This window comes from Melanotaenia boesemani, chromosome 11 (assembly GCF_017639745.1).
Source record: "Melanotaenia boesemani isolate fMelBoe1 chromosome 11, fMelBoe1.pri, whole genome shotgun sequence".
Lineage (NCBI taxonomy): Eukaryota > Metazoa > Chordata > Actinopteri > Atheriniformes > Melanotaeniidae > Melanotaenia > Melanotaenia boesemani.
The window spans coordinates 28981074-29008654 of record NC_055692.1 but is presented as its reverse complement, the minus strand read 5'-3'; the positions used below and the strand labels follow the sequence as shown (position 1 = coordinate 29008654).

The window sequence follows — 27581 nt, the reverse complement described above, 5'->3', positions numbered from 1 at the left end:
TCTTAGGCTCCTCCACCACCACTTTGACTGTGGATTGATATGTAAATGAGCCGCAATAAGGCAGCTGAAGCAGTGACCCAGTTTTGTGATTGTTGCACATTGGGTAAGAGTGGTAGTCAAACGAGTCCAGTTTGTGTTGTCATGCTACCAGAAATTCAGTATGGCTAGTTGGTCCTAATGCAGTGAATTTCCATGTTAATGTTGCCAAATTCAATAGCATAGCAAGAGATGAAAAAAGAAACAATGATATTTTCTTCAACATGTTAACCAAAATATTTACCTCTTAAAGCATAAACCAAGTATTTACAACAAGCAGTGTGCTTTTTAACGTTAACGTGTGCCATAGCTTACTGCACCGCGGTTCCTCCTTTCGAGTCTTCTTTTTTATTATATTGTTGTTTTATCATCTGAATATACTACAACAACACAGAGAAATGAAAGTTTATTTTACGCTGGTATTTGCGCAGCAGCAGTTTTCTGCCGCCGGATTTGTAGTCCAGGAACGGAGAACACAGCTGCTGCCAGGAAAGGTGGATTACATTTTGTTAAAGCACAGCAATCTCCGAGTAGCCTATTATACCCTCTCAGTGGCAAAATAAAACACACTGGTCTGGTTTAGTCTTCACTCTGAAATGGTTCAGTCAGAGGAATATAAAGCTGTTTTAAAAATGTTGAGCAAGCTTAAAATAAACATTCATAGGCTATCTATGTGTTTTAGATTAACACAATGATAAAACAACAATAGGCTATAATGGAAAAGAAGACTTGAAAGCAGGAGCAGCGGTGCAGCATGGCAATGATGCGTTAATGGCTCGGGTCGCGGGTTAAACATCAGTCTGGTTCGGATTTAAATGGAATAAATACATTGGTGACGAGTCGGGTTCGGGAGTCATTCTAACGGGTTAGAGCAGGTATGCGTAGCAAAACAGAACCGTGCAGGACTCTGCTCTAAGCAGTTCGGACTTGGTTGACCTGGAACCATTTGACAATAAAATCTGGAGCCATCCTGCAACGCGCTCGCTTAGGCGTCCAGTTAAACCGTGTTTATTCAACCAGTCCCTACTTCATTGCATTCATTCTTTCCTCATAGCCTACGTGCACATTTTTTTTTTCAAGATTGTTTATGACAGTTTTGTTTTGGAAAACGAAAAAGGAGTCTTTGCACAGAACTTATAACATTATTCTAATCTTGCCACTTGCCTATTTTATTATTGTGTATTTTTGTAATAACATGTAAATTCACTGCATAGGGACCAACTAGTCTACTGAATTTTGTGTGACAAAACTAACAGAACTGTTTTGACAATGCAACAATTACAAAACTGCGGCTCATTTACTTATCAATCCATAGTCAAAGTGGTGGTGGAGGAGCCTTGGAGATGGTAATTTTATGGAGCAAGTGCGAATGTTGAGGAATTTAGCCTATGTTCAAGTTGTGGGCTGCATACCTTTCAGAATGATAATAAACAGAACAAGACACACCAAACCAGGAGCTAAGACCACCGAAGTTCAGCATCATGCTTATCTATCTTTGGCGTTTTTACACCAACATTTTTATACACTGGATAATGATAATAATTATCGATTAAAGTCACGGATAAAACTGCTGTTGTTAAAACACACCCATCTCTTACAAAATCTAAAATGTAAAACAAAAAAACAACAAACAATAAATCTGGATCACTGTAGAAATATCTTGATTCATTGCTGATCATCTGGCCATGGAAGCGTTTTTTTCTCCATCTGACAACGGATTAGGCCTACAGCTTCTCACTCAGGCTATTTTATTCATTTCAATTTTTCGTTTTGTTATTGTTTCATGATAACAAATAAACATCAGCAGAACCATTATTTACCACTGTGACCCCCTTCATTATCAATAATAAACCTCAAAACCTTTGACAGTCCTGAGATAAGTCTGTTGCAAAAGTCCACGGTGACTCTTGTGTTCCAAAACATGTGGATGGCGTCGATGAGCTCCTGTTTGGTTCCTGGTTTAGCCTCCTTTCGAATAAAATCTTTCATGGAGTGCCAAACAAGCTCAATGGGATTTAAGTCCGGTGACTCTGGTGGAGTTTTAACCCAGTTGATCCCCTCGGACTCAATGTACGCTCGAGCAGCGGTGTGTTTTGGGTCATTGTCCTGGAAAAAGCAATGGTCAGACCCAAAATATTTTCTAATGTATGGTGCAGCATGTTCTTTAATTATGCTCTCTTCAAAAAATTTTCGATCCATTATTCCCTCGAATATGATCATTGGGCCCGCACCATACCGGGAGATCATTCCCCACACATGCAGCTTCAATGGATGTTTAGGCTGAGGTTTGGCAATGACATGATCCTTCCTGTGGAAACTCTGTCTGGCGTAGTGTTCCAACGCAACTGTTGTTTCATCTGTAAAAAGAACATTATGCCAGGTCTCTCCAGAGGTGTTCCACGTAATTGCCTGTTGCAGCCTTGCTCCTTTGTTGCGTTCTTTCACCATTTTTCTGCGAGCCGAGCGTATGCTTGTCAAACCAACTCGAACACCGAAATCTGACAGGATTTTCTGCTGCACTGCAATGGCGGTCATCTCATCGTTTGACTTTGTCATTTCATCAATGGCAACCAGAATGGCTCTGTGAGAAGAAGGAAAAGAGACCAATCCAAAATCATTAGACTTGACTTGCAGAATACAAGTAAATTTAGCCTATCAATATCAGTTTTAGCTTGTTTTACATGGATGAAAAACTTACCCGTGCATTTTCCTTGGATGTGAACGGCGAGGTTGCGGCTCTTTGAAATGCTTTCTTATAGCTCTTTGTGAAACTTTGATGCCCCGGTCAGCAAAATTTTTCTGAATTTCCCTCGTTGATTTCCCTGTTGCTCGCATCTGCCGTACTTGCTGAGAACTTTCTTTGTTAATGCGCGTCATCTTAGATGCAATTAGGCTCCGACTCCGAGTGTGATAGTGTGGGAAGGGGAGCGTTTTGTGCTCAGGTATGTAAATGATGTGTCGTAAATGCATGCATCTGATTGGTGGATGCATTCCCCAGGTGTAAACAACCAATGAGGTTTCACTACACCAAAGAACAATTGTGCAGGTAGACAACAAATAGCGGATAAAATCATCATCTTTGATCATCGACTTTGCAACAAAGATGGAAGCTGGCAGATTCTACGATTCAGCTGCCAAGAGGCCAAAACGTGTGGTAAGCTATAATACCCTATTTGTCTTTCTTTAAACATTTAATCAGAATTAACTAGGCCTACCTTGTTTGGTGAACATACCAAATTAATCTAATTCTACCCTCCAGACAAAGCAGCCGTCACCATCATCACGGAAATCTAAAACTCCGGTGGTGAGAGGAAATGTGAGGCTTGTTCATTCAATTCATAACAAATTGCATAAAGCTGTTTAATACTTTAAGCAATAAGATTTTTTTTTAAGATCTTGGGCCTCATGTCTTGTAAAGAGGCAACCATAGGAAAATTCTTCCAATTATAAATGTTCACGTATTCATACCTTTAATTTGAAGTAGGCATTTTATTTTGAAGACGGCTTATGCACTTCCTCTTCCTTTTCTTCACGTTCTACCTTCGACATGTTTCCAGCGGTACAGCGGTCACTGACGATGTAAGTTGTGTTTATTCTGAGACAAGATTAATTTTTAAATGTAACTTACTCTTTCTGCTAGTGTTGTCCCGCTCCTGTGTATGTTTGCACTCTTTAAAATGCCCATTTCTGCCCGTTAGCATGATCGCGATTTAGCATCGTTTAGCTAACCGTATGACTGTTAACTTCAGATTACTTTAAGCTAACATGTGCATGCTATATGTTTAAGTGTTATAGCAGCAGTATTTTATTTACCGTGAAGTGTTTCTTTAGGACACTGTATTTAATTTACAAGACTTACACACACACTTTACCGATAGCTTAAGTGCTTTCAGACCGAAGCCCTGCAGTGGTCAATTAGGCAAAAAATCAGCATCAGAGGTCAGATTCCTCAACACTATTGTAACCAGATGTTATTTCGGATGTCATGTTTTAATGTCGTTGCAAATCAGTGTAATTTGACAACTTTTTCTTCATTTAAAAGAAAAAATGTGACCACACTTTGGTTTTGTGATCTAAAAGTGGAATGATAATATCTTGTAAAGATGTTTATAAGTGATTTTTTTATACATTGTTTTTGTACTTTTTAACTTGATATTTACACAGCCAATTAAATGATCTAATAGTATATCCAATTATGTGATATTTCTGTGTGTTTTTACAAGTAAATACAAAGAACTTTGTGAATTTGTGGACAATATTAAACTTACTTTTACTACCATGTTTTCTTATTTTGAACAGTATGGTCGGGGAAGATTTGGACAAATCTGGAGGAGGTGAACATGGGTCTTTGGAATGCTAGGCATTAAAGGCATGAGAAGGCGGCCCATTCTGAGGCTAGTCAGAAAACAGTCCTGGTGGCACTTGATCCCAGTCATAAGGTGTTATGATTGCCAAGGGACCACTATCATCTCAGATCAATGGAGGGTTTATATGACGGCACTGGCTAATAGTGGATATGTTCACTATTCAGTAAACCACAGCCGGTCATTTGTAAACGCAGAAACAGGTGCCCATACAAAGAACATTGACTGTGAGTGGTCTACCTACAAATCCCAGGTCTGGAGACTGCCTGGCAATCGAACAGAGAACACCTTGAAGAAACAGCTTGCCTCAATAGAGTGGACACATTGGGTGGCCAAATCTCACAAGAATGATGCACTTGGACATATGCTTCACGAGATATGCAAACAGTACAAAGTTTAAAATATATGGAAACGATAGTTTCCATTTATTGGGGGAAATGCTTGCATGTGTGTGTGTGTGTCTAACTTTAAGGTACATTTTGTGTAATAAATACTGTCTCTTCTGCAGTTGTTATCAATTTTGAATGGTTTGCACATGTTAGATAGCTATATGCATAAAGCCTAAAGAGATCAAACTGTTATTTTCAGTACAGAAAAAATGCCACAAAACTAGTAGGTACTGTTCAGGTACTGATTAGTTAATGCTTCGTTCCTCAGGAAGTACTTGGTATGATGTTTGACTTTACAATAATGTCCACAAAATTAGTAGTTACTGTTCAGGTACTGATTAGTTAATGCTTCGTTCCTCAGGAAGTACTTGGTATGAGGTTTGACTTTACAATAATGTCCACAAAATTAGTAGTTACTGTTCAGGTACTGATTAGTTAATGCTTCGTTCCTCAGGAAGTACTTGGTATGAGGTTTGACTTTACAATAATGTCCACAAAAGTAGTAGTTACTGGTCAGGTACTGCTTAGTTAATGCTTTGTTCCTCAGTAAGTACTTGGTATGATGTTTGACTTTACAATAATGTCCACAAAATTTGTAGTTACTGATCAGGTACTGCTTAGTTAATGCTTCGTTCCTCGGTAAGTACTTGGTATGAGGTTTGACTTTACAATAATGTCCACAAAATTAGTAGTTACTGATCAGGTACTGCTTAGTTAATGCTTCGTTCCTCAGTAAGTACTTGGTATGATGTTTGACTTTACAATAATGTCCACAAAAGTAGTAGGTACTGGTCAGGTAATGATTAGTTAATGCTTCGTTCCTCAGTAAGTACTTGGTATGATGTTTGACTTTTATATGAAGTAAACAATATAACAGATAATGACCAGTCAATGATTAAGTAATGACTTATTACTTAGTAAGTGATGAACAAGTAAAGGTAAGATGACACAGCAGTACAAGAATAAATAAATAAAACTGCTTTTCATCCTTACAAACGCTTCTAAAACCACAAGGAAACAGGTTTTTGACTAAATGAGCTGTTCACTCAACGAGTCAGAGTAATCCAGTATTCACATGAAGAATTTCTCTTTTGTTCATTAATAAGCCTGGTTTTTGTGGGTACCAGTAAATACTGGTTAACTGCCCATTACTTCCCATTAGGCGTTCGCTAGTAACGAAGCAAATAATTAACCAGTAGTTCCCTAATAAGTCTGGTTTTTGTGGCTACCAATAAGTACTGGTTAACTACTTATTACTTACTGATTCGCCTGTAAGGCGTTCGCTAGTAATGAAGCAAATAATTAACCAGTAGTTCCCTAATAAGCCTGGTCTTTGTGGTCACCAGTAAGTACTGGTTAACTACCCATTACTTACTGATTAGCCCCCAAGGTGTTCCCTAGTAACGAAGCAAATTTTGCGTCCAGTATTGTAAAGTGTTACCAACAGGATAAACGAAAGACTGAGATCTCCCCGCAAGACAGATCCCGAAACGCAGCGCCCAGGCTTTTGCCGTTAAAGGGACTTACTGTATAGGCTACTGTAGGCCTACATCTTTGGTTTTCTGTGTGTTATTTGCTGTGTGAAATTTGCTGTGTTAAAATAAAATATTTTTGAAAGTACTTACACAGACTTATGTTTAAAGGCTGTCTTTATAGGAATTCTTTGCAACATAGCGGATCCATAAGTAACCGGACTGTTAGAAGGCTCGTTGGCTTTCATTATTATGCGATATTGGCAAGTTAGCTTACCAATAATAGATAATATAAATATAGATATTTGTGTGTCTTTTAACACTATATATATGTACAGGAAAGACAGAAAAAAAAAAAGAATTGCAGACCTCACTGAGCGAGGAAAGCGTGCCCAGGGGAAAAAGTGGAAGTAAGAAAGAGAGAGGCGCAAACCAGGGAAAAGGCTAGGGCAGCGATACCTTCTCCACACGAATCACCCAATACCCTTAAAACGAATACAACTGCATGTTAATTACGTCTTTTGATTTCTTTCTGTTATAGGCAAAGACAGTTAGGTCAAAGTCAGACAAAAAGGAATAAACAAAGACTGGAAAGAGAAATAGAAAAAATTACAGCTACCTATCACCAATCCTTGTAATACCTGTCATTTCAGATGGCAAAATGCAGGACAATGAGGAAAATCATCAGAATTTGGAATTGGGAACAAATATTTTCCACCCTGTTATATTCTGTTCCACTCTGTTATGTTCCATTCCACCCTGTTAGTAAGGTGTTTTTTTTATTTTATTTTTTTACTAAAAACATTGAGGACTGTGAACCTTGTTGCACCATATTAGGAAGTGAGGAACATTAAATTGATTTTGCTTTTCTGTTCCCAGGTCAAAAGGAATGTAATTATCTCACATTTGAAATACTTGATTATGCTTTCCTTTTGGCCTTTGTGGAAACAGAAACGTGATAATCTCTCACTTGAAAGCAAGCTGGGCGTACAATAGTGTGATGACGATGAAAACTCACATGACCAATGCTCATTAAAGGGTACATGAAAATGTGAGAAATGGTCAAAAGCACATATACCGTTTGTGGTGAGTGAAACTATACAGCACAGTCCCTAGCTCTTTTCAAGCACACTCCTCCCCCCAAGGAGTATGCTTGAACAGCTAACGGCAGGTAATGGCTGTGTTTACAAATGTAAAGGTGCTAATTGTTGGCCATTGAATTGTTAATTTCAAACCGGGCAGCCTTTTGGTTGTACTCTGGGCATGGTAGAGGGGTAAGAAATCTCTGGGTTTTCTAGTGTTAAACACTGGAAGCGCCGCCAGCGGTCTTTTGATGACCGCCAGTCATGCTATCATGCTTATAGTGTATTAAAAACTAAATGGCTGAACCTGGTATTTTAGGACTTTTATTAGATAGTTGTTGTCTATAGTTTTACCTGCTTACTTGTTTGGAAAAGTAAACACATCAATATTTACGAGCAGTTTAGCACGTCTAAACTTCCACAGAGCCGCTCAGGGAGACTCTTTCTCAGCCAAACTGTCATATATCACGGCTATGGAGTTGTAATAAATGGCCGCCCTACTCTGCTTCTGATTGGCTGTAAGATCACAAACCCTGTGTGCTGATAGGCTGCTGGTTCCTGTCATTCCTACCAGCCTTTGCGCATGTGCCTGCTTCAGACAGCAGGCAGGCGGCTGTCCCACCACTGAGACACAGCTGTATGACGTTTTATCACGTTTTATCACTAGATCCTATGAATAAAATCCAGGGACACTTCATTTCACAGTATAAACCATTTATTTACTTATCTACTTAGGATAATAGCACTTTGAGGCCTAATTCAGAATATAGGTTGGGCTGGGTCCCGACTTTTGTGATCCCTGCTTTACACATTATCAGTATTATGTTATTTTTACCTGCCGATATTACGTTATGATTTTGTCAATATTCAGTTATGCAGCAGCTGTATCAACCCCCACTGTGAATAACTTACGTTGCAGTCAAATGACCGCTGGCGGCGCTCCTCGGGATGTTTAGAAAGCTCGCTGCTAGTGACATTCACCACTTAGCCGACTTGAGGAGGTTGTGCTTTGCCTCATAACACCATTAGCTACACATGTCGGCTTTTTTGATACATTTATTTGACGCCATTTTCAAATCAAATCATTTTTTAAATGTTGGCAAAAATGCAACAAATGAGCGACACAGCTCATTATAAACTGTTTAGAGAGCAGCAAGATCAAATCACTGCTCCTCCCCGTGGACAAAAGAGGGATTGCAGCTGTTTTTTTACTTGGGCTGCTTAGGGGCAGAGCCTCGCTGACGACGTCATTGCGGGGGATTACATTACCCCCACAGACCTGTGAAGGATCGGCCAAGGATCAGTCAAGCACCAGTCAAGGACCAGTCAAGAACCAGTCAAGGACCCATCATGGAAACAGGGGAACTTTTAAACCGCTACTACTGTAAATGATCTAATTAGCTAACTAACTAAAAAAAAATTAAATTAAATTAAAAATACTTTATTAATCCCAGAGGGAAGTTGTAATTTTGTAGTGTTTTTTTTTTTTTTTAATTAAAAACAATAAATAATCTGAAGAAGCTTTTGCTCTGTTCCAGAGGGTGATGGCTGCTGGCTCGTTTATTATTTTAAGCAGTTGTGCAGCGTTCTTTTGTGGACATGGGTCAGCGCCAGAGTTTTTTCAAGTACAGAATCAGCCATCTTGATCCCTTTGTTAACTTTCTTGCAGTCTCTGGCTCTGATGCTGCTGCCACAAGAGATGCTGCAAAGCTGATTGTACTTTCCTATTTCCTATAGAGGATATGCTACATAGTGCAGACAATGAATGATCTTGGCTTAGTTAAGAAGTCTGCTCTGTTTTGCAATTCCATTTTAGTCTGTTTTAGTCAAGAAAATCCACAAAGAAAGGAAAAAAATGACCCACCTGAATGAAGCTGGAGAGCCACAGAAGTGAGGGTTGAGACTGAAACTGAACTCATGTTATCTTTCCAAATATGTCAAAGCATCGGAAGAAAAAGATGTGCCACTACATCCTTTACACACAAATAGCCATTATTAGTGAAGTCACAGTAGTTTTTTCATTGACATATCAAAATGGAGTAACTTACCTTCCTACCTGACAACATAGGAGAAAACTGCAATGGCTGCCCACCCCTACAAACTCCCTGAAGCCAGACAGGTCCCCTGCCGTGTCCAGCTGTGGTAAGCTGTGGCTGGTTGGGAGGACAGGGAGATGAGCAACATCTTTGTCGAGATCCAGGACTTTATAGGTAACAACTCCATCGACATTCAGGCCTTGGAGAACAGTGAGAGTTTGCACCAGTCCTGGTGCGCTGATATAATCTCAGGCAGTAACACAGGAGTTAACCATCCAGCAGTGAGGGATCAAATTATATAACAGTAACAAGGACAGAACACAGTTATCTTAGATTAACGCTTACATTCAAATAATTCATTTTCATAGACATACAGGCTCCAACTGTGCCAACTTCCAACGCGCCACAAAAGGGAAGAAGCTGCATACTGAGAAGTAAACACCATTAAAACTAGAAAGCTGTCAGCTCCGCCCTGCAGTTACCACATATAGATCACACCTGATGAATGCAAACTGGTGGAAGGGGAAAACGGTGGAAGCCGTTCCCACCACAAGAAGGCAACATCAGTTCAACATATTACACACAGCACCTTTCTTTTCACCTGTTGATTACTGATTGCTGATCCCACACCACTGCAAAAGAAATTGCTGACAATCTTGTACTTCAGCTGTGTATTTACTTTATAAGTTTATATAATAATATTTATTTCATTTCATGATTTCCGAAGTAGTAAAAAGCAAAATCTTATGTAATTGTGTAACAGAAATGGCATGACTGCAGTATTTTCTTCTGTTAGACATGACGCAAATTGTTACTGATTGTGAGACAACATTGAGTTGATTTGCAGATTAGTGTATTGTGTTAAATCACTGTAATGGAAAATTGCTCCTTGTCTCTTCTTTCATGCTCAGGAGGAGGTTACACAAGGGCCCACCTCAAGAGAAAAATCAATAGCTGCTACAAGAACAATGCTCAGTAAAAAAACAAAACAATGGCTGAACAGATACCACTTTACTAACATTTCTGAGTGACTGTAAGGCTCAGTTTAAGTTATTTTAAGTTATGTTTAAGTTAATTTTTATACATTTTTTATTGTTGATATACAATATTTCTAACAAAGTAATTAAAATTCAGAATTATGTAAAAGTACTTTAGTAAGGCTTGGATACATCTAAATGCAAACCAAAAGGTATGTCTGGTGGAAATCATGTCCATAATGTAAGCAGTTGTTAATGCTGGTTTTCTGACAGTATAAGAAATCAATAAAAAAAAAATAAGAGTTTATTTTTTATTGAAGCTAAAGCATAGCAAGAATCCATTATTATCATGCTGTTTAATACCACAGGCATGAATACACAGATTTGAAACACTATGTTGTTATTTTTACAATGTCTTTCTGGGCCATTTTTTTAACATGTTCTTCTAAAAGACCAGTCAAAATTAAACATTTGATTCTTAAATATGAAGACAATGAACTAAAAGGCAGAAGAAATTAACAGACTAAAATGTGGAGATTTTTATAGCCAAATATCACATGAATATCAGACATGTTCAGGAAAATGTGCTGTTTGGTTTAAACTTTTCTCCATAGTCACCATTCACACAAGTAATTTACTACTGGAGGTTTTCTGTTAGAGATGTGTAGTGGGTTACACATTATATGCTAATATAAAATGAACATGGTAAATCACACAAATCTATTACATTTAACCATGTCAACATATGTATTTATGTTTTTGTGTGCATAGCAGCACAGTTTGCTTCCGACTGACAAACAAGATTCAAAGACTCCCTCTAATTTTTCCAGATGCTTACCTGCATGAATATGATCCATGGTTATTGGTTAACAGACATCGCTGCATCCAATGTGTTGTCAACTGTTTGAGTACTTGCCTCTGTCATAGTTGTAGAATTGCTGTCTGACCTGAGTAGTGCATTCACTGGGTGTAGCATGGTTGAGAGTCCTGACAGGAACTTCCCCATGTGGTTGATTAGGCCCAGGGTTTGGCGTAGTTCTCCGACATCAGTCGGGCTGGGCATCTCCGTAATGGCTCTGACTTTGCTCATGTCAGGTTTCACCCCATCTGCGCTGATAATGTGGCTGAAGTAGCGCAACTCCGTTCTGCAAAACTGGCATTTAGCGCTGTTCAGCTTCAGCCCAGATTGTTTGATGGTGTCCAGAACGACGTCCGAGCGTTGATCGTGTTCCTCCACACTCGATTGGAACACCAGCACGTCATTCATTACAACGACGAGTCCCTAATGACTCTTAAGCAGGTCAATCATTAGTCGCTGAAAAATCTCTGAGGCTGAGGAGATCCCGAATGGCAGGCGGCGGAAGCAGAAACAATGTTGTCAGCTTCCTGCTGCTGGGGTCGAGAGGGATCTGCCAAAAGCCGCTTAAAGCATCCAGTGTTGATAAGAACTTTGCTCCACCTAACCTGGGCGTGATGTCTTCCAGTGTTGGAATCATGTATCTCTGACGCTTGACTGCTTTGTTCAGGTGCTTGAGGTCCACACACACACTCGCACTTGGTCTTTATTCTTTTTAGCTGTGGGCACCATCGGTGCACACCAGTCTGTTGGCTCTGTAACCTTTTCGATGATGTCCATGGTTAGCATCCTCTTTAGCTCTGCTTCGACTTCAGAGAGAAGTTGAATGGGATCCTTCGTGGCGTTACAGTGATGTATGGTCCCCCAGAATGAGTATTTCTTTCTCTTGTAGTGTGTGACCGCGAGGAATTCTCCAACGCACTTTACTTCTCCGCCGGGACTGGACTCCTTCGGTCACGTCTTAACGAGGCGAGGCTTCTATGGGAGTCTGTTGAACGTGCTCTAGAAGATGACGGGCATATCTGCCCCAGTATCTGTCTTAAACTTGACTGGGCTGCTGTTTATTGGCAAGGTCATGCGCCACTCCTCATCTGACCCAGGCTGTTCTATTTCTGTAACGTCGGAGTCCAACACAGCCCCGAGGAAGAATGAAGCCGTACTGCCGGTGACACCGGGTGCTGCCAGCTCGTTCAGCATTTTTGTTCTGCCTACAGCCCCAAAATGTCCCAATTTGTTGCACTTATGACATTTGTTATTTCGAGCCGGGCAGGTGTTATTTCCCACATGCTTTTGATTACATCTGGGACATGCTTGTAGGTGTGACTCACTGTTTTCAGGCCTGGTGAGATGCAGGTCCTTGCGCTTCCTGGCGTGTGCATTTTTCTGCATGCCCCGTTTCACAGCGTCCATTGAGTGTGTCTCTCTCATTGTGGCATTTTGTTCCTTGATCTGTCCGCTCTGTCTTGCGATCTGAATGGCTTTCTCCAGTGTGAGGTCGGGCTCCAGTTGAAGCTTTTGAGATATGTCGCCGTCCAATATGCCGATAACAATTCTGTCCCTTATGTGTTCGTCCTTAGCCGTGCCAAACTCACAGTGTTGGGCTAGCTCATACAGGCTCCTCACAAAGGCCTTGACCGTCTCCCCCGGCCGCTGAGCTCTCTTGTGGAAGTATACACGGTAATGAATCAATTTCGCTTGGGCACAAACTTCGCGATAACTATCTCAAAGTCGAACAGACTTTGATCCTCTCCGTCGTATCCGAAGGATTCGTATATCGGCTCAGAGTCTTTACCCATGGCATATAGCAGAGAGTTCACCTGCACAACACCGGGCTCCCGGTCGAGCTTTGAAGCTACTCTAAACCGGTCCAATCGGTGGCGCCACACCGACCACTCTGCTGGCTGAGAAAGGTCAAACTGTTCCGGTGGTCCGAACTCAGCCATGTCTTTGAAGCGTTTAGTCGGCCACTTCTGACACGTTAATCACAACTCTTGTATTAACGGCGCTTTATTAATAACAGCAGCAGCACATTAACGTCAGCCACATGCCAAAGCTATATCTTAGCTGGGTCCTAAGACATATATTGTCGCACGTCATATGCCGTCATCTTCTGGCGACATAGTAGTCCAAACAATTCCAGTCCACATAACAGTTTTGATTTTTTTTTTTTAAAAAGGGGTATATTCTTTTCAACTTTATAAATGTAAAATGTACATATGCTACACATCTTGGAAAAAGTAATTTATCTTTCTGAGAAGTATTAGATCAGAATGTCTTTGCAGTGTTAATATAGCACACAGAAACTGTCTGGTGTTACAGCGTAACACTGGAAAAGCTGAGGTATTAAGGTATTCAACAAAATGGTACTGTTAATCCTGTTATTGTTTAGACATGGTTGTCACTTGTTTACAGAGAACAGACCATTTTATAGTCAGCATCAGGAAACTTGTGAGAATTGCACCAAAATAACTAGATCAATTGCCTACTGAGAGTAAAGCTTTCACACAGCTCTGTTTATTTGCATTGCCTGGGTCTTTTGAGTCTCTGTAGGACGGATTTTGTACAAGAGGTGTCACACTGTGTGAAGTAGGCTTTGCCACAAGGACAGAAATCCATGTGCTAAAGCATGTTTTAAGATTTTGCTGGAAGGTTTATTTCTCCACATGGGTTGACTTTTTTTTTTTTTTTTTTTGGAGTCTGTTAGAGCACATCTCGGTTCTAAACCTTGCAGAACCTTCTGATGCAAACCATCTGTCACCAAGCACATGTAAGATGTGCAAAATCAAAATAAAAGCAAAGCAAATTCAATTTTAACACATATTTCTTAAAGCAACATAAACTTTGTGTTTCTGACAGAGGATGTAGAGATACATATAAGCATGCTCAACACCAAATCCTGAGACAATTAATCGAATACAGACTTGCTAGCAATTACTGATGAACTGTAACTATATATTAGGACCAGTGAACTATCCTAAAAGCAGATGTTAATCATGAAAGAAGCATGACTGCCAGCCTGAAACACATCAAACATTTCCCATAGACAAACAACAACAAAAAAAAAAAACTTTGAAATTTGGGCCCTGTTTAGACGTCCATCATGGACCAGATTTAGACCAAAGTTAACCTGACTTAGGCACAGTTAGTGACTGTGGGCCAAATCTAATAAATAAATATGAATACTGTCTCCTGCAGGTACCACATACAGCCCCCCCTTAAATAAAGTTATATAAAGTTATCCTAAAGTGTTATCCTTTTAAAACAGAAAATGGAAAAGTTGATGAAGGTAAACGGGTGTCAAATTATGTCATAGGTAAAAAAAATAAATAAATAATTAAGTGCGTTTCAGGAAAATCCTATTAATCTAGTTTATTGATTTAGTTCAAATTGGATTTTCAGATTTTCCTCTACAAAACATTCAGATCAGGTCACAAAAGCAACTTCATAGAATAACCTGAAAAGAGAACATTTGCAGCATATGATACTGTATTTTACATTCGCCCAACATACAGAAATAAAAACAAACATTTCACCACGTGGAAAAAAAAAGTTTGCCATGATGAGTTGTGGTATAGAATATTTTGAAATATTTTCCATGCACTATATTTTGTCAGCTGATTAGTTCCTGATCATTGATATGCTGAAAAAGCCTAAAGAAGACATCTTTTCTTTGTTGTGAAAAATATGTCCTCACCTTTGAGTGTGCTGCTGCATGGTGGTGTAGTGGTTAGCACTTTTGTTTTGTAGAGAGTCGCTGGTTCGAGTCTCAGCTTGGTTGTGTGTTCCTGTGTTCTAGTCATGCATGGGTTCTCTCTGAGTTAAGAGGGAAGTTGTGAAATTCCCTTGTCTTATTCATGATGGAAAGGTGACTGCTTCAGTATAGGCGCTGCAACCCTTCATTGGAATATGCAGGTTTAGGGCCATTTCTTATATAAATGTCTTTTCTACGTTGTGAAAACAGATGTCTTCAGATTGTTTACTTTTCAGCCAAACCACAATATTCATTAGATGTTGGACAAACAATGTCTTTTCAACATCTTTTCAACTTTTTTTCAACTGACTTGTGGTTACCATGCTTCCAGACATATACTGTTAGACTGACAAACTACTAAGGTATCTTTTGTAGCATTTTCTTCTTTTTTTTTTCACGGTTTCGAGATGTCTTGCACATATCATTAACTGGTGTTGTACGCAGAAGTAATGGCAATAATAACAGTGTTAGCCTGCATTTACTCTGCACCTTTTCCGTGACATTAAGCATGTGTTACTTACTTATAGAGGGGCAGAAGAAATGACAACAACAGAAAATAACAGTGCTAATGGATAACTGTAATCACAGCAGAGGAAAACATGAACTGGAGGGTTTTCAGGAGGTTTTTGAGAAGTCTCCATCAAGGCAGAGCTGTTTATGTTTAGCTTCAAAGATTTGGGGTTGCTACTCTACAGTTGTCCACACTCTTGTTCGAGTACCTGGTTAGGGATTTGGGAAATCACTGACAGAACTCCAATGCAACTGTCCTGCAGGAAAAAGAAACCTTTGCACAGTTTTTAAAGGACAGAGACTGTATCCTTGCAGTTCTTTATGTAGAATAATCTGAAAATGTCAGTATATAGATTTAAGTATCATTCATGCATAGAATTATTACTTGTTCTTTTACATATACATATGTTTATGGCTTGATATGTCAAACATAACCATTGTTATTGTTCAGAAGCAGAAGGGGACAGAAGCAACTTGGAAACCAAAATCAAGAACTCAGTTCTGTTGTTATATAGTTTGAATAGATTGAAAGGGGTTTTTATATTGTGCAGGCAGGGAGCTGCAGAATAGGCTGAATGGATGGCTTAATGCTGGAATACAGCAGGATATAATTATTGGTCTTTCATCAGTGTAACATTGGGAGTCAAGACCATGCTGTCAGTCAGAGAGCATCTTCCTGGTGTAAACGTGCTATGGAAAATTGGTATCTCTGCAGTAATCTATTCCTGCTCTTACGGCCATCAGGTGGTCAGTTTTTCTTTTCTTAGCACTCAGCTGCAGAGGGAAACTCGTGTTGTTGGCTTGTTGGGTCAAGCACCATTACAGTTTCAGCATTTGGATTTCTACTGACTTTTTTATCTTCCTAATCTTCTTAACTTTATAGCTTTTTGTAGTGTGTGTGGGTAAATGTTCATTGCAGTCCTTCATCTCAGCCCTCACAAGGTTAAAAAAAAAATGTTAAAGGTTACGGCTTGTTCACATTTCCATATCCTTGCATAATAAATACTAAGGTGTTTGCTCTTTGCACGGATGCTCTGGGATTTTTAAGTACTCATCATGTTTTTGAGCTGACCAGCTGAGAGGAGTAGTCAGTGCTTGTGTTGTACAGCAACAGCTCACTCTGGATTTAATTTTTGTTTGCTCACTGGGATTAATTAATTGAAGATGTTAACGTATAACAGCAAGGTCACACCTCAGCCACACCACTGATCTCCCTTTGAGCCTTCTTTTACCAAGTTCATTTACCAGTTAGTATTCGTAACCTCCCTGTCCCTATTTATCCTTCCTCATCAATTTATCTCATCCAACCATACATCCATCCTTCTCTCCTCTGGCCATTCATCCACCCTCAGCCTCCCTCATCCATTCATCCTTCTTCCCCTTTCTTCCAAAATCTCGCCTCCATCCATACATCCATTATATTTTTAATTTGTTTCTTTGTACATAACCTACTGTGTTGAAATTTGGAGAAATGCATACAAAACCAACACAAATGTAATTTTTATGTTATAGAGTGCATAAGAATTACTGTATGAATTGATTAAGAGATTATATTTATAGTGTCATTTAGAAATGTCTTGAATTTGTAGTTTTGAGTTGTGTATGTTCATCACATTGCATGCTAGATCTGTTTTCATTTCTCTTACTCTCTTTGCTAACATACAGATATAGCTACCAGCAATTGTCCATGTTGTCTTTCACTGAAATGGCCTTGAAATTGCCAGGTCGCTTGACCAGAAGAGGCAATATAAAGTGGCTGTACACTATATATTAACCCTTTAAGTCCTGACCCATGAAAAAAAATGGTAAGAAAAGTCCCATTTTTTTCAATATGAGGTCTTTATTGGGCCTTCAACGAAATGGAAGGAAAAATTGACATTTTTGGTGGGGATTATTTACCATTTATTACCAGGTAATATGTCAAAATTATTATACACATCTGATTAAAATGATTAGGTTATTAACAGACTTGCACGAAACTTAACACGCTGTTGGAGATCCATTTTATTTTAATCAAGCGTTGTAGTTGGGAAACATTCAATTCCTGCAGGACACTGGCCCTCAAGTACTAGAGTTGGTGATCCTTGTCATAGGTCTTAAAGTTTCTCCAAACAACGTGCTGGGATTTTAGATTTACCATTTTTAGATTTAAAAATCAGAACGTGAGTAACCCTTAACCAAAATGCATTGCAAAGCTTCAAGAGCTTTTTTTAAACTGCTCGTGCAATTAACCGCTGATTACAAAATTAAGTTTAGATGTGTTTTTATCTTATCCAACGGGCATTCAAATAGCTGTCTGTAGAAACTGTGAGAGTACAACTGATTATATAATCGTCCATGTTAATATAGACTAATTAAAGTTATAATAAGATAAGTCTTTCTTTGCAATAATCAGCTCTACAACATTTTTATTGGTTTACTCTGTAAAACACACTGATCTCTCTGTGATCACCTCCTGTTTTTGTTTGCTTCCCCTGCAGTGTTGCTTCATGTGAAGGATGGAGATGCAGGACATTATGAGCGAGGAAGGGACAGAGCCAGAAGGATCAGCCATCATAACATCCCTTTTAAACACCAGCATAGATGGCACCACCAACTTCACCAATATCACTTTTTTCCCCTACTATCAACACTCTCTTTATGTAGCTGCCAGCTACATCCTGGCTTACTTCTTCATCTTCTTGTTGTGTATGGTGGGTAACATCCTGGTGTGTCTGATTGTCCTGGAAAACCGTTGTATGCGCACAGTTACCAACCTCTTCATTCTCAACCTGGCTATAAGTGACTTACTGGTGGGAATCTTCTGCATCCCTACAACACTGGTGGACAACCTTATCACAGGTAAGACAAAGCCTAACAAATAGACTATAATGTGACTTTAATTTATCTGTTTAACTTTTTTTTTAATCCATAAAAATAGGTCTGCTCTTCAGCTATGCTCTCTGTCCACACCAACTCCAGTATTACTGATAATCTAATGGGTCCTGATAGCTAAAAGACTTTCTTGATTAGGGCAATTGATCTGTAGTCATATATGCACATTAGAGATGTAGGATTGGTGCGCTAAAAATCAGTATTGGATACCAATAATCTGCATGGCCTCATGCAACACTGCATAAAAACAGCCATGATTTTGTCAGAGAAATCCCTTTCTGGGCTAAAAGATGAACAAGAAAAACAAAGGCCAAAGCCAGTTTCAAATGGATTGAGGCAAAGTGGAATGCTGCTCTGTGGTCAGACGAATCAAAATGTAAAATTTGTGTTGGTATTCATGGACACAGCATCTTCCAGACTTGAGAGCAAGTGGACCATCCAACTTGCTATCAGTGCTAAGTTTAAAAGCCTGGCATCTCTGATGGAAGGGGAGAGCATTAGTGTCTTTGGAGCTGAAAAGATGCACAGCTGGAAAAGCTGCAGCATATTTGTGCAGAACAAAAATAAAAAATGCAACAGTTTTGTTTTTGTTCCCATTTTTCATGAGCTGAACTCAAAGATGAAAGACTTTTTCTATGAACAAAAATGGCCCATTTCTCTAAAACGGCCCATTTGAGTGGCCTTTTATTGTGGGCAGCCTAAGACACACCTGTGCAATATTCATGCTGTCTAATCAGCATCTTGATATGCCACACCTGTGAGGTGGATGGGTTACCTTGGCGAAGGAGAAGTGCTTACTAACACAGATTTAGACAGATTTGTGAACAAAGATTGAGAGCATGTTTCTGTTTTACCATTTTGGCTGCTTGTGTTTAGTGCAATTGATATGATTTATTTGTCATTTATTAAATAAACTACAGTTTCTATTCTTTTTCATAACTGAATTATCTAACTGCTCAGTACTGTTTGTTATTAAGATGTTAATTGTGTCAAAAATACATAATACAAAGTGCTTGTCACTGTCGAAGCAGTACAAGAAAATCACCAAGACTGGCCTGATTGCGACGCAGTAATGAGAGATAATCTGGCAAAGAGTGGAGCTCCTGCTAGCAGGGAGTTGAGCAGGATAACAAGCCAAATGATGAGCTGCAGGTGGTGTCAATTGAAGCTCCAGACTCCGCCCCAAGTCTCCATGGCAACCTGCTCAACCCTACCTGCAAACTCAGACAAACACAGAGCACAACCATGACAGTGCTGGCTTCTCTGCTGGCTCTTCTGGCTCTAAAAGGATAATTTAATCTTGAATATAGGCTAGACTATTTTGTCTGCATTCTTCTTCAGAAGCATCATCTGACCGCTGTATGTAGTGTTATGTTGACTTGATGCTGAGATGGACAGATGCAGACCAGAAACCTCTCCAGTCTTGGATAAATGGCAAACACGAGCAAAGTGTCCAACTTTGTGGCATAATTTACGTGTAGCCTAAGCAGCAGGGCACTGGAGAAAGTTAGCTAGATGCTTATCTGAACCACACCTAAAGCAGCTCGGGTAGGCTTGGAAGCGGCAGGAGAGCTACGCTGACAAGTGTTTTGTTTGTATTTATTTTTTACAGGGCATGGATGGGGCTGCACAACTTGGACTGAACTACTGCAATCAGCAGCTATTGTTTTAGCTTGATGACCTCCATTTGTATTGCAAGTGTAATAGCTTTGCACGTCATATCCGGTCTCTCTCTAAGTCTCTCTCTTATGCTAGAGCTAGCCACATGTTCAGTCAGCTGATTGCGGATCATTTCATCCGTTTTATCTTACAATCCACATTTGGAAACAAGGTCATGTAATGCGGTTACACACTGTACAACAGTCTCATGTAATGCCTGTGTTTGCTTCCTAAAAGTGTGTTGTTCCACAACAACATTAACTTTGGCTGAAAAGTGCTTCTCTCGAGCAGCAATGGCAAAAGCAAAAGTGTCACATGTATCCGTTAAGACTAGAATATCCATTGTCCCTATGTTCCCAAGCAATGAAGTAAAGTCGCTCTTTTACACGCTACAGGCCAGTCATTCTCCGAAGCATTAACAGCAAGTAAGTAGTTGTTGAACATACACATCCACATGTTGAAGGGCAGCACTGGTTCTCCAAGACATGGCAAAAACACTGGAGGCAGATGGACGTTTGCAGCCATGTTGAGTTGGTGGAAGAAAAAAAACGTAGGTTCCCTCATCACCAAAATGTAGTGATGGGCAGAATGAAACACAGGTCTTAACGTTGACCAGGTCCCTTGTCTCAAAACCTAACAGTAACACATAGCATATGACACGTATTTTTCACCAAGACTGTATTTCTATCTGTCCATCTTGTATCTCACCCAGAAGTCCATCCTTTCATACAACACCACTTAGTGATGTAGAAGAACTGCACAAGAACTTACAAGACACAACACTTTGTCACCCTATAAAATTTTCTAGACCCATCACTGACCACAGAATACATCATGGACAGGTCATCAGACTATAGCAGGGCCAAGTCATACTCCCGTGAATTTCTAAATTGCTTTTATGATTCATTCATTTTCTGTACCGCTTAATCCATTAAGGGGTAAGCTGGAGCCTATCCCAGCATTAACAGGTGAGAGGTAGGGTACACCCTGGACAGGTCACCAGTCCATCACAGGGCCAACACATAGGGGACAAACACACTCACTTCTAGGGAGAATTTAGAGTAATCAATTAACCTAACATGCATGTCTTTAGACAGTGGGAGGAAGCCGGAGTACCCAGCTTTCTACACAGAAAGGCCACCTCCCTCCAGCCGAGATTTGAACCAGCGACCTTCTTGCTGTGAGGCTGTGGTGCTAACCACCACACCACCGTGCAGTCCCTTTCATCTATGCATTTATGATATAACTGATAATTCACGTGATGGCACCACCATTGCTTGAGGGCTGGTTTTAACTGTAAGTCAGTTTATTTAAGATCAAGACTTCATGAATTAAGCAAAAACAGACCTGGAATTAACCACTGCATTCACAGGGAGTTAAGGAGCAGGTATTAAGGAACTCAGCTTATGGCTAAACCTATGGCGGGGAAACAACTGAAGTACAAGTCATCAATTCCCTCCATAATGATGGGGAATAAAAATCCTCTGTCAAACAAGACAGTAGTAGTCATGCTGGTAGGAAGTTAGAGGATTTACCAGGAAAGATGCCAGATCTTCTTCAGAGACATTTGGCTAACTAATCTCATTGCTGATGTAAATGTGGTGTTTCCTGGTTGTATCATGGTAAAAGACACTGATGCCTGAGGGAAAACTACTACTAATTTGCTCACGTCACTGTGGCCTGTGTGTAGATTCCCCCAAACACTAAAGTGGAGACTGCAGTTAAGGCTGTGCAAACTAAATGCAGGCCTACAAGTACAGCATCCTGAGGCTCTTACTGTCATTTCTGGTGATATTAATGAATCAGTAAGGGGACTACCCTTCTCTTGAGAATAAAGTCATTGATCTGCCAACATCCCAGAAGTACATTCAGAAACCCTTCTGAAGATAAAGGCACAGCATGCACAGGATCAACTTCAGTTTGCATGCAGGTAGAAGACAGCGTTAAAGAATGCAACCTTTATTGTCTCATGTCCTCTTCAATACTAATGTACAAAACTAAGCAGATAGTGCTGGATTTCTGGAAACAGTGTTGTTCTCCACTACCAGTATCCATATGTGTGTTGCTATTAAGTCTCATCCAATAAGTACAAGGACAGTGGTTCAGGTCAGTCTGCATCAGGGCTGCTGTGGCTACATATGTAGCTTACCATTACCTAGTATGAGTGAGGAGTGCGAAGTAGATGAATGATTGTGGTTTGAGTGCTGTCAACAGTAAAGCACAATATAAATCTAAAACATTATTTTTAGGTACCTGGAGCTCCTTTTGGACAGTTTATTGGACTGGACTGTGAACACTAACAATTTCTGCAGGCAGAGTAGACAAGGCGTTACTTCCTGCAGAGTCAGCTTCATTTAACATCTGCACAAAGCTGCTACTGATGTTTTATCAGTCAGTGGTTGCCAGTATGTATCTCTATGCTGCAGTGTGATGGGGAAGCAGTACCAACAAGAGGAGCATACACTGGTTGAGCAAATCAGAAGGACAGGCTGGGCTGTGAGACTAAAGCTGGACCTGTAGAGTGGTTGAGCAGAAATCTTGTCCAGATTAAGGTGTATTATAGACAACACCACACAGCTGTACCTCCACACAGGAGAGGAACACATTCAGCAACAGACTGTCGCCACAGACAAACAGAACATCTGTCTCATGCCGGGCATTAGATTCCACAGCTCTCTGGAAGGGATGGTGGTAGTTGTTGGAATTCCGAGTGAATATTATCTAGTTACTGTCTCTGTCTGTCTGTCTGCCTTCTTACGTATCTAGTACAATTCTTTCTGGCTTAAAACAGCCAGTCTAGCCACCAATAAATTAAAACAATTATTCTACAAAGTATTGCTAAGTATCTTTCATTTATTTCATTAAATGGTGTGTGTACTAGTGTTTTCCTCTTAAATTGGTTTCTTTTAAAGAAGTCATCTCTACATCTTTGTTTGTTTGTTTTTTGTGTGTTTCTTTTTGGTGGAATGGTAAGTAAATAAATAAATAAGAAATAAAAATAATAAATAATAGATGTACTATTTAAATAACAGATTAATTAAAATAAAAAAAATTAAACATATCTACCCATCTAATCGCTGTTAACATAAATAAAGTGTTTTTTACTCTGATATTCATTGCCTATACAGCTCTGAAACTGTCCAAATGAATGTCATCACTGGTACTTCTTGTTGACAGTATCCTGAGTTTCTTTCATTGTAATTGAACTGCATTCAGCAGGGACACAGTGAACCCATCACATCTTAATGGAATGTGTGAAGAACCGCTCTGTTCTTCCTTCAATATTGCTCTCGTCACTCAAGATATGATGTGGATACCTTGACCTTATTATTTATGGTACACATGTCATCTCTGAGCCAAACACTGACAGATCAGATTGCTATTGATTTCCTGGAGGTTGTTTTTGCACAGAATTGTTCATCAACTGTTGGCTGAATATAGCCATGCCAATATTTACTTATTTATGAATAATAAAGTAATTTCCAAGCTACTTCTTTAACATCATCCAGTATTTATAATGCAGCCAAACATACAATCATATATTTTTAGAAATAGGCTGTCTGTCTGCATCTCTGCATGTAAACACATATTTCTTGTTTTTCTAAATCAGATCTTTTTAGTTGCATGCTTTGACATGCAGTGAGTGGTTCAGTTCCTACATCTACACATTTTATGTATAGGCTGACTGATGAAAAAAATATATAGAAAATTATCTTATATTTATTACATGTTCGGATTTTTTCTCATTTCTTTCATTTTATTAAACTGGACCTACAAATCCCACCAACCTGAACAACTGTCTTCCTTTTTACGACAACCAAGAGGGGACATACTTCCTCCTCAACCTTAATATAAATGATGAGATGGTTAGTTACAGGCAGAATATTTATACTATTGTGGCAATCTACACTAATTACTATGGAACTAAAACAAGTATTTAGAAGTCACAGCCAGAGCAGATCAGGCTTTGCCACACTGTTACTGATGTCTGAGTTTTTTTATTTATTTATTTTACACATAACAGATCAGCTGCTGTGTGAAATCATTCTGCTGTCAGAGATCTAAAAATGCAGATGGCGTACAAGATTATATTTTATAACAAACATTTTCCTTTAGTGCACTCTAGACCTAAAACAGAGACCTGAGAGGTGGGTGCGAAGGAAAGCGTTAATAGCTTGTTTACATGAGAACTGGTAGTTGATGAGTTGTGGGGGATTTCAGTCTTACAATAAAGTATTCCTCACCAACACGGCATCAAGAAGACAAGATAAAAAACGAAGTAGAAAACTGGCTTATCTGTTGGTTAATGCAGGACAACTTCTGTTTCCAGCTTATAAGGGAAAACATGTGTAAAGGACAGATCTGATCTCCAATCAGATGCAAGGGGAGCGAGCGGCGGCAGCCTATCGGAGGCGGGTGTAACACGGTAGAGGGACGGAAGAGAAGAGGTTGGGGTTCCGGCTCGTTGAACTGAAGTCCCGTGATTAGAAAAAGGACCTTCGGAACTCGTAATCCTAGTGGACTAGGATGCCGTTTGGGTTATGTAATGCCCCAGCTACCACGGCTGATGGGGTTGGTATTGGGGGATCTGGGCTTCGACACACTCCTCGTCTATCTGGATGACATTATTGTCTTCTCCCAGGACTTTGACAGCCACTGTGCAAGGCTGGAAGTGGTGTTCAGGAGGCTCAGACAGCACGGGCTGAAGCTAAAGCCGTCAAAGTGTTTCCTTTTGCGGTCTGAGGTCAGGTTTCTGGGTCATGTCATCTCGGCTGGGGGCATCCAGGTTGACGGGGAGAAAGTCAGGGCGCTGGACACCTGGCCAAATCCCAATAGCATAAAGGAGGTGAGACAAATATTGGGGTTCATGAGCTATTATAGGCGATTTGTGCCCAGATTCGCCCACCTAGCCAGACCCCTGCATGCTCTGGTGGGGAAAGGAGCCAGAGACAAAGTGAGTAGCAGGCAGCCTTTTGTCTGGAGTGTAGAGTGCCAAGCTGCTCTTGACAAGCTGAAACAGTGTTTGACCTCTCCACCTGTTCTGGCGTACCCTGATTTCAGTCTGCCCTTCACTTTGACAACCGACGGTAGTCTACAGGGACTTGGGGCTGTACTTAGCCAGAAACAGTGAGGAGCTGAAAGGGTGATAGCCTATGCGAGTCGTGGGCTAAGGGGCTCGGAAAAGAATGATAAGTATTATAGTGCCTTTAAGTTGGAGCTCCTGGCCCTCAAATGGGCTGTTACCGAAAAGTTTCAGGATTACTTGATGTTTTCCAGGTTTGTGGTGGTCACGGACCATAACCCATTACGCTATCTGGGCACTGCAAACCTTGGGGCGGTAGAGCAACGTTGGGTAGCGCAGCTGGCTGAGTACAACTTTGAGGTCTGCTATAAACCAGGACGACAGAACACCAACGCTGATGCCCTCTCCAGAATTCCTCGAGAGGAGGTGTCAGAGCAGGAGGATGTAGGCAAGGATTTCATCAAGATGAATTCTGATGAAGTACGTGCATGTCTTTGGCCCAGTGGGGCTGATGGCACCAGTGAACCCACTTTGAAGGGTAAAGTTCAGGCCACCGCGGGGAAGGTGGTTAGTGGATAGAGTTGGGAAGAGATTGAAGTGGCACAGAAAGGAGACCCTGTAGTTGGGCCTGTCTATCGGGCTGTTGCGAGCAACACCAGGATTGGCCGCGCCGAGCTCCACGCATCGACTGTGTTTTCAGACTAATTTGGGTCTCTGGAAAACTCTTGAACATTTTTTATTTATTTTTCTTGTTGGGGTTTGAACCGAGTTGTGTTTTCTTCTTGTGTAATTTGTATTTTTGTGATTTTCATATTATTAGACCTTAACAGGTTAAACAAGTTAAACCTGTTCAACATCTGGGTTCTTATTATTAAGGGTTCGGAATAAATTACCTGTTGTTACCCTTCGTTGTTTTAGTTCTGTGTGCAAGCTGCCCTGAAGTAGGGGCACCCCACCTGCTTAACTGGGTGTAGAAAGAGAGGGGGGGGGAGAACGCTGGCTTCAACTCAGACCAAGGGAGCCTTGGATTGTAGCCTGGTCACCACATCTACGCGTGGTATTCCCCAGATAAAACCCAAGTTAGCAAGGTATCCACATATTTACTGTCGTAAATACTGGGGACATTGGTACCGGGGGTACAGACTCAGATCTTGTATTCGCTCTGTCCTTCAAGGTGAGCTTATATCCTTCTTCCCCTACATAGTGGGGCTATCTCCCTGCTACACATGGCACTGTATCAGATCCTAGCGGTCTTTGGTTGGCCATATCTCTACCACAACCGTTACCACATTCTTTGATGTCTGACTACGCACCATTTCTCCCAGCTAGTGTCCTACAAGTGAATGTTTTGGTTGAGTTACCCATAACTCCCTGCTTTGTAGTCCCTTCCTGTATTTGGTTCACTTGAAGCAAACCGAGACCTACGTTTGTGCATCCACACCTCCCCAAACTAACCAGACTTTCAGCGCAAACAAACTAGGATTCAAATCAGAAGGGCTGGTGTGAATATACCCTTCCCCTCTTATCTGTACGTACTGAATATGTTTACTGGATGGAACACACAGATTTGATGAGTAGCATCATAATATGAAATTCATGTTTTCTCTACCTTTAAAAAGCTAATGATTGTTTTCCTTTACTGTCTTCTTTCTAGTTCTCTGGCATTGACTGATCATTTAAAGGCTGTTTTTAAAAGAAAAATATTCTCAAAGCTTCCTCATCTTAGCTGTTCTTCATGCCTCATAGCTCCAGTCTCACACTAGCTCACCTTTTGGGCCCCTTAGGAGGAGAACAAAATTATTTAGAGGAGTTTTTTTTTTATAGCCTGCAGCTGTTGCACCACTAAACAAAGATTGCACTTGAAGCACTTTCCTCACACACTTTAATCTTTTGACTGTCAGTGAGTGAAAGCATCTTGCTATGATAATATCTAATTTGATACAATTATCCCACTTGTTTTATGTTACCGTGCGTTGAAGAAAGTAAGGACTTAAATGCAGGCTGACAAGGCAGGAGGCAGACCAGTGCAGGAACAAGGTTTTAATAACAAGGACTAAACTTACAAAAAAAAACTAGGGAAACATGACAATAAACTGGCAAAGTTAAAAAGAAAACCAAACTGTGTATATTTACACAGATGGACTGAGGTAAAGTGAATGAACAAAATCAAGCCAGGTGACCTAACGACACAAGCAGAACTCAAAACAGAATACACAAAAGAAATCTTACAAAATAACACAACAGAACCATATTTTTATTTTTTATTATAATTTTCAGGTGCCAAATTGCAGAAAGTTAGAACCTGCAGATCAGTGACACCATGTTTGTACAGTTTGAATGGAGTTCATACACGACAACTTCCAACCTCCAATGGAGACTAGGCCTGTCATGATAACAAATTTTGCTGTACGATAAATTTTCTCAGATATTATCGCGATAAATGATAATATTGTGCAAAGCGATAATGTTGTCATTTTGAGACCATTTCAACTAATATAATTAGAGTTGTTCCGATTCCGATACCAGTATCGGAAATGTCTCCGATACTGCCG

At 40.2% G+C, this 27581-nt stretch overlaps 1 protein-coding gene across 1 annotated transcript in view; it reads left to right on the top strand.

The window, feature by feature from the left end:
* The first annotated feature begins 17971 nt into the window (after window positions 1-17971).
* npffr1l2 (neuropeptide FF receptor 1 like 2) overlaps window positions 17972-27581 on the top strand; it is a 32419-nt gene continuing 22809 nt past the window's right edge. The window contains exon 1 of the mRNA XM_041999731.1: window positions 17972-18314. Within this exon, the coding sequence (XP_041855665.1) occupies window positions 17972-18314 (343 nt within the window). The remainder of the gene's footprint in view (window positions 18315-27581) is intronic.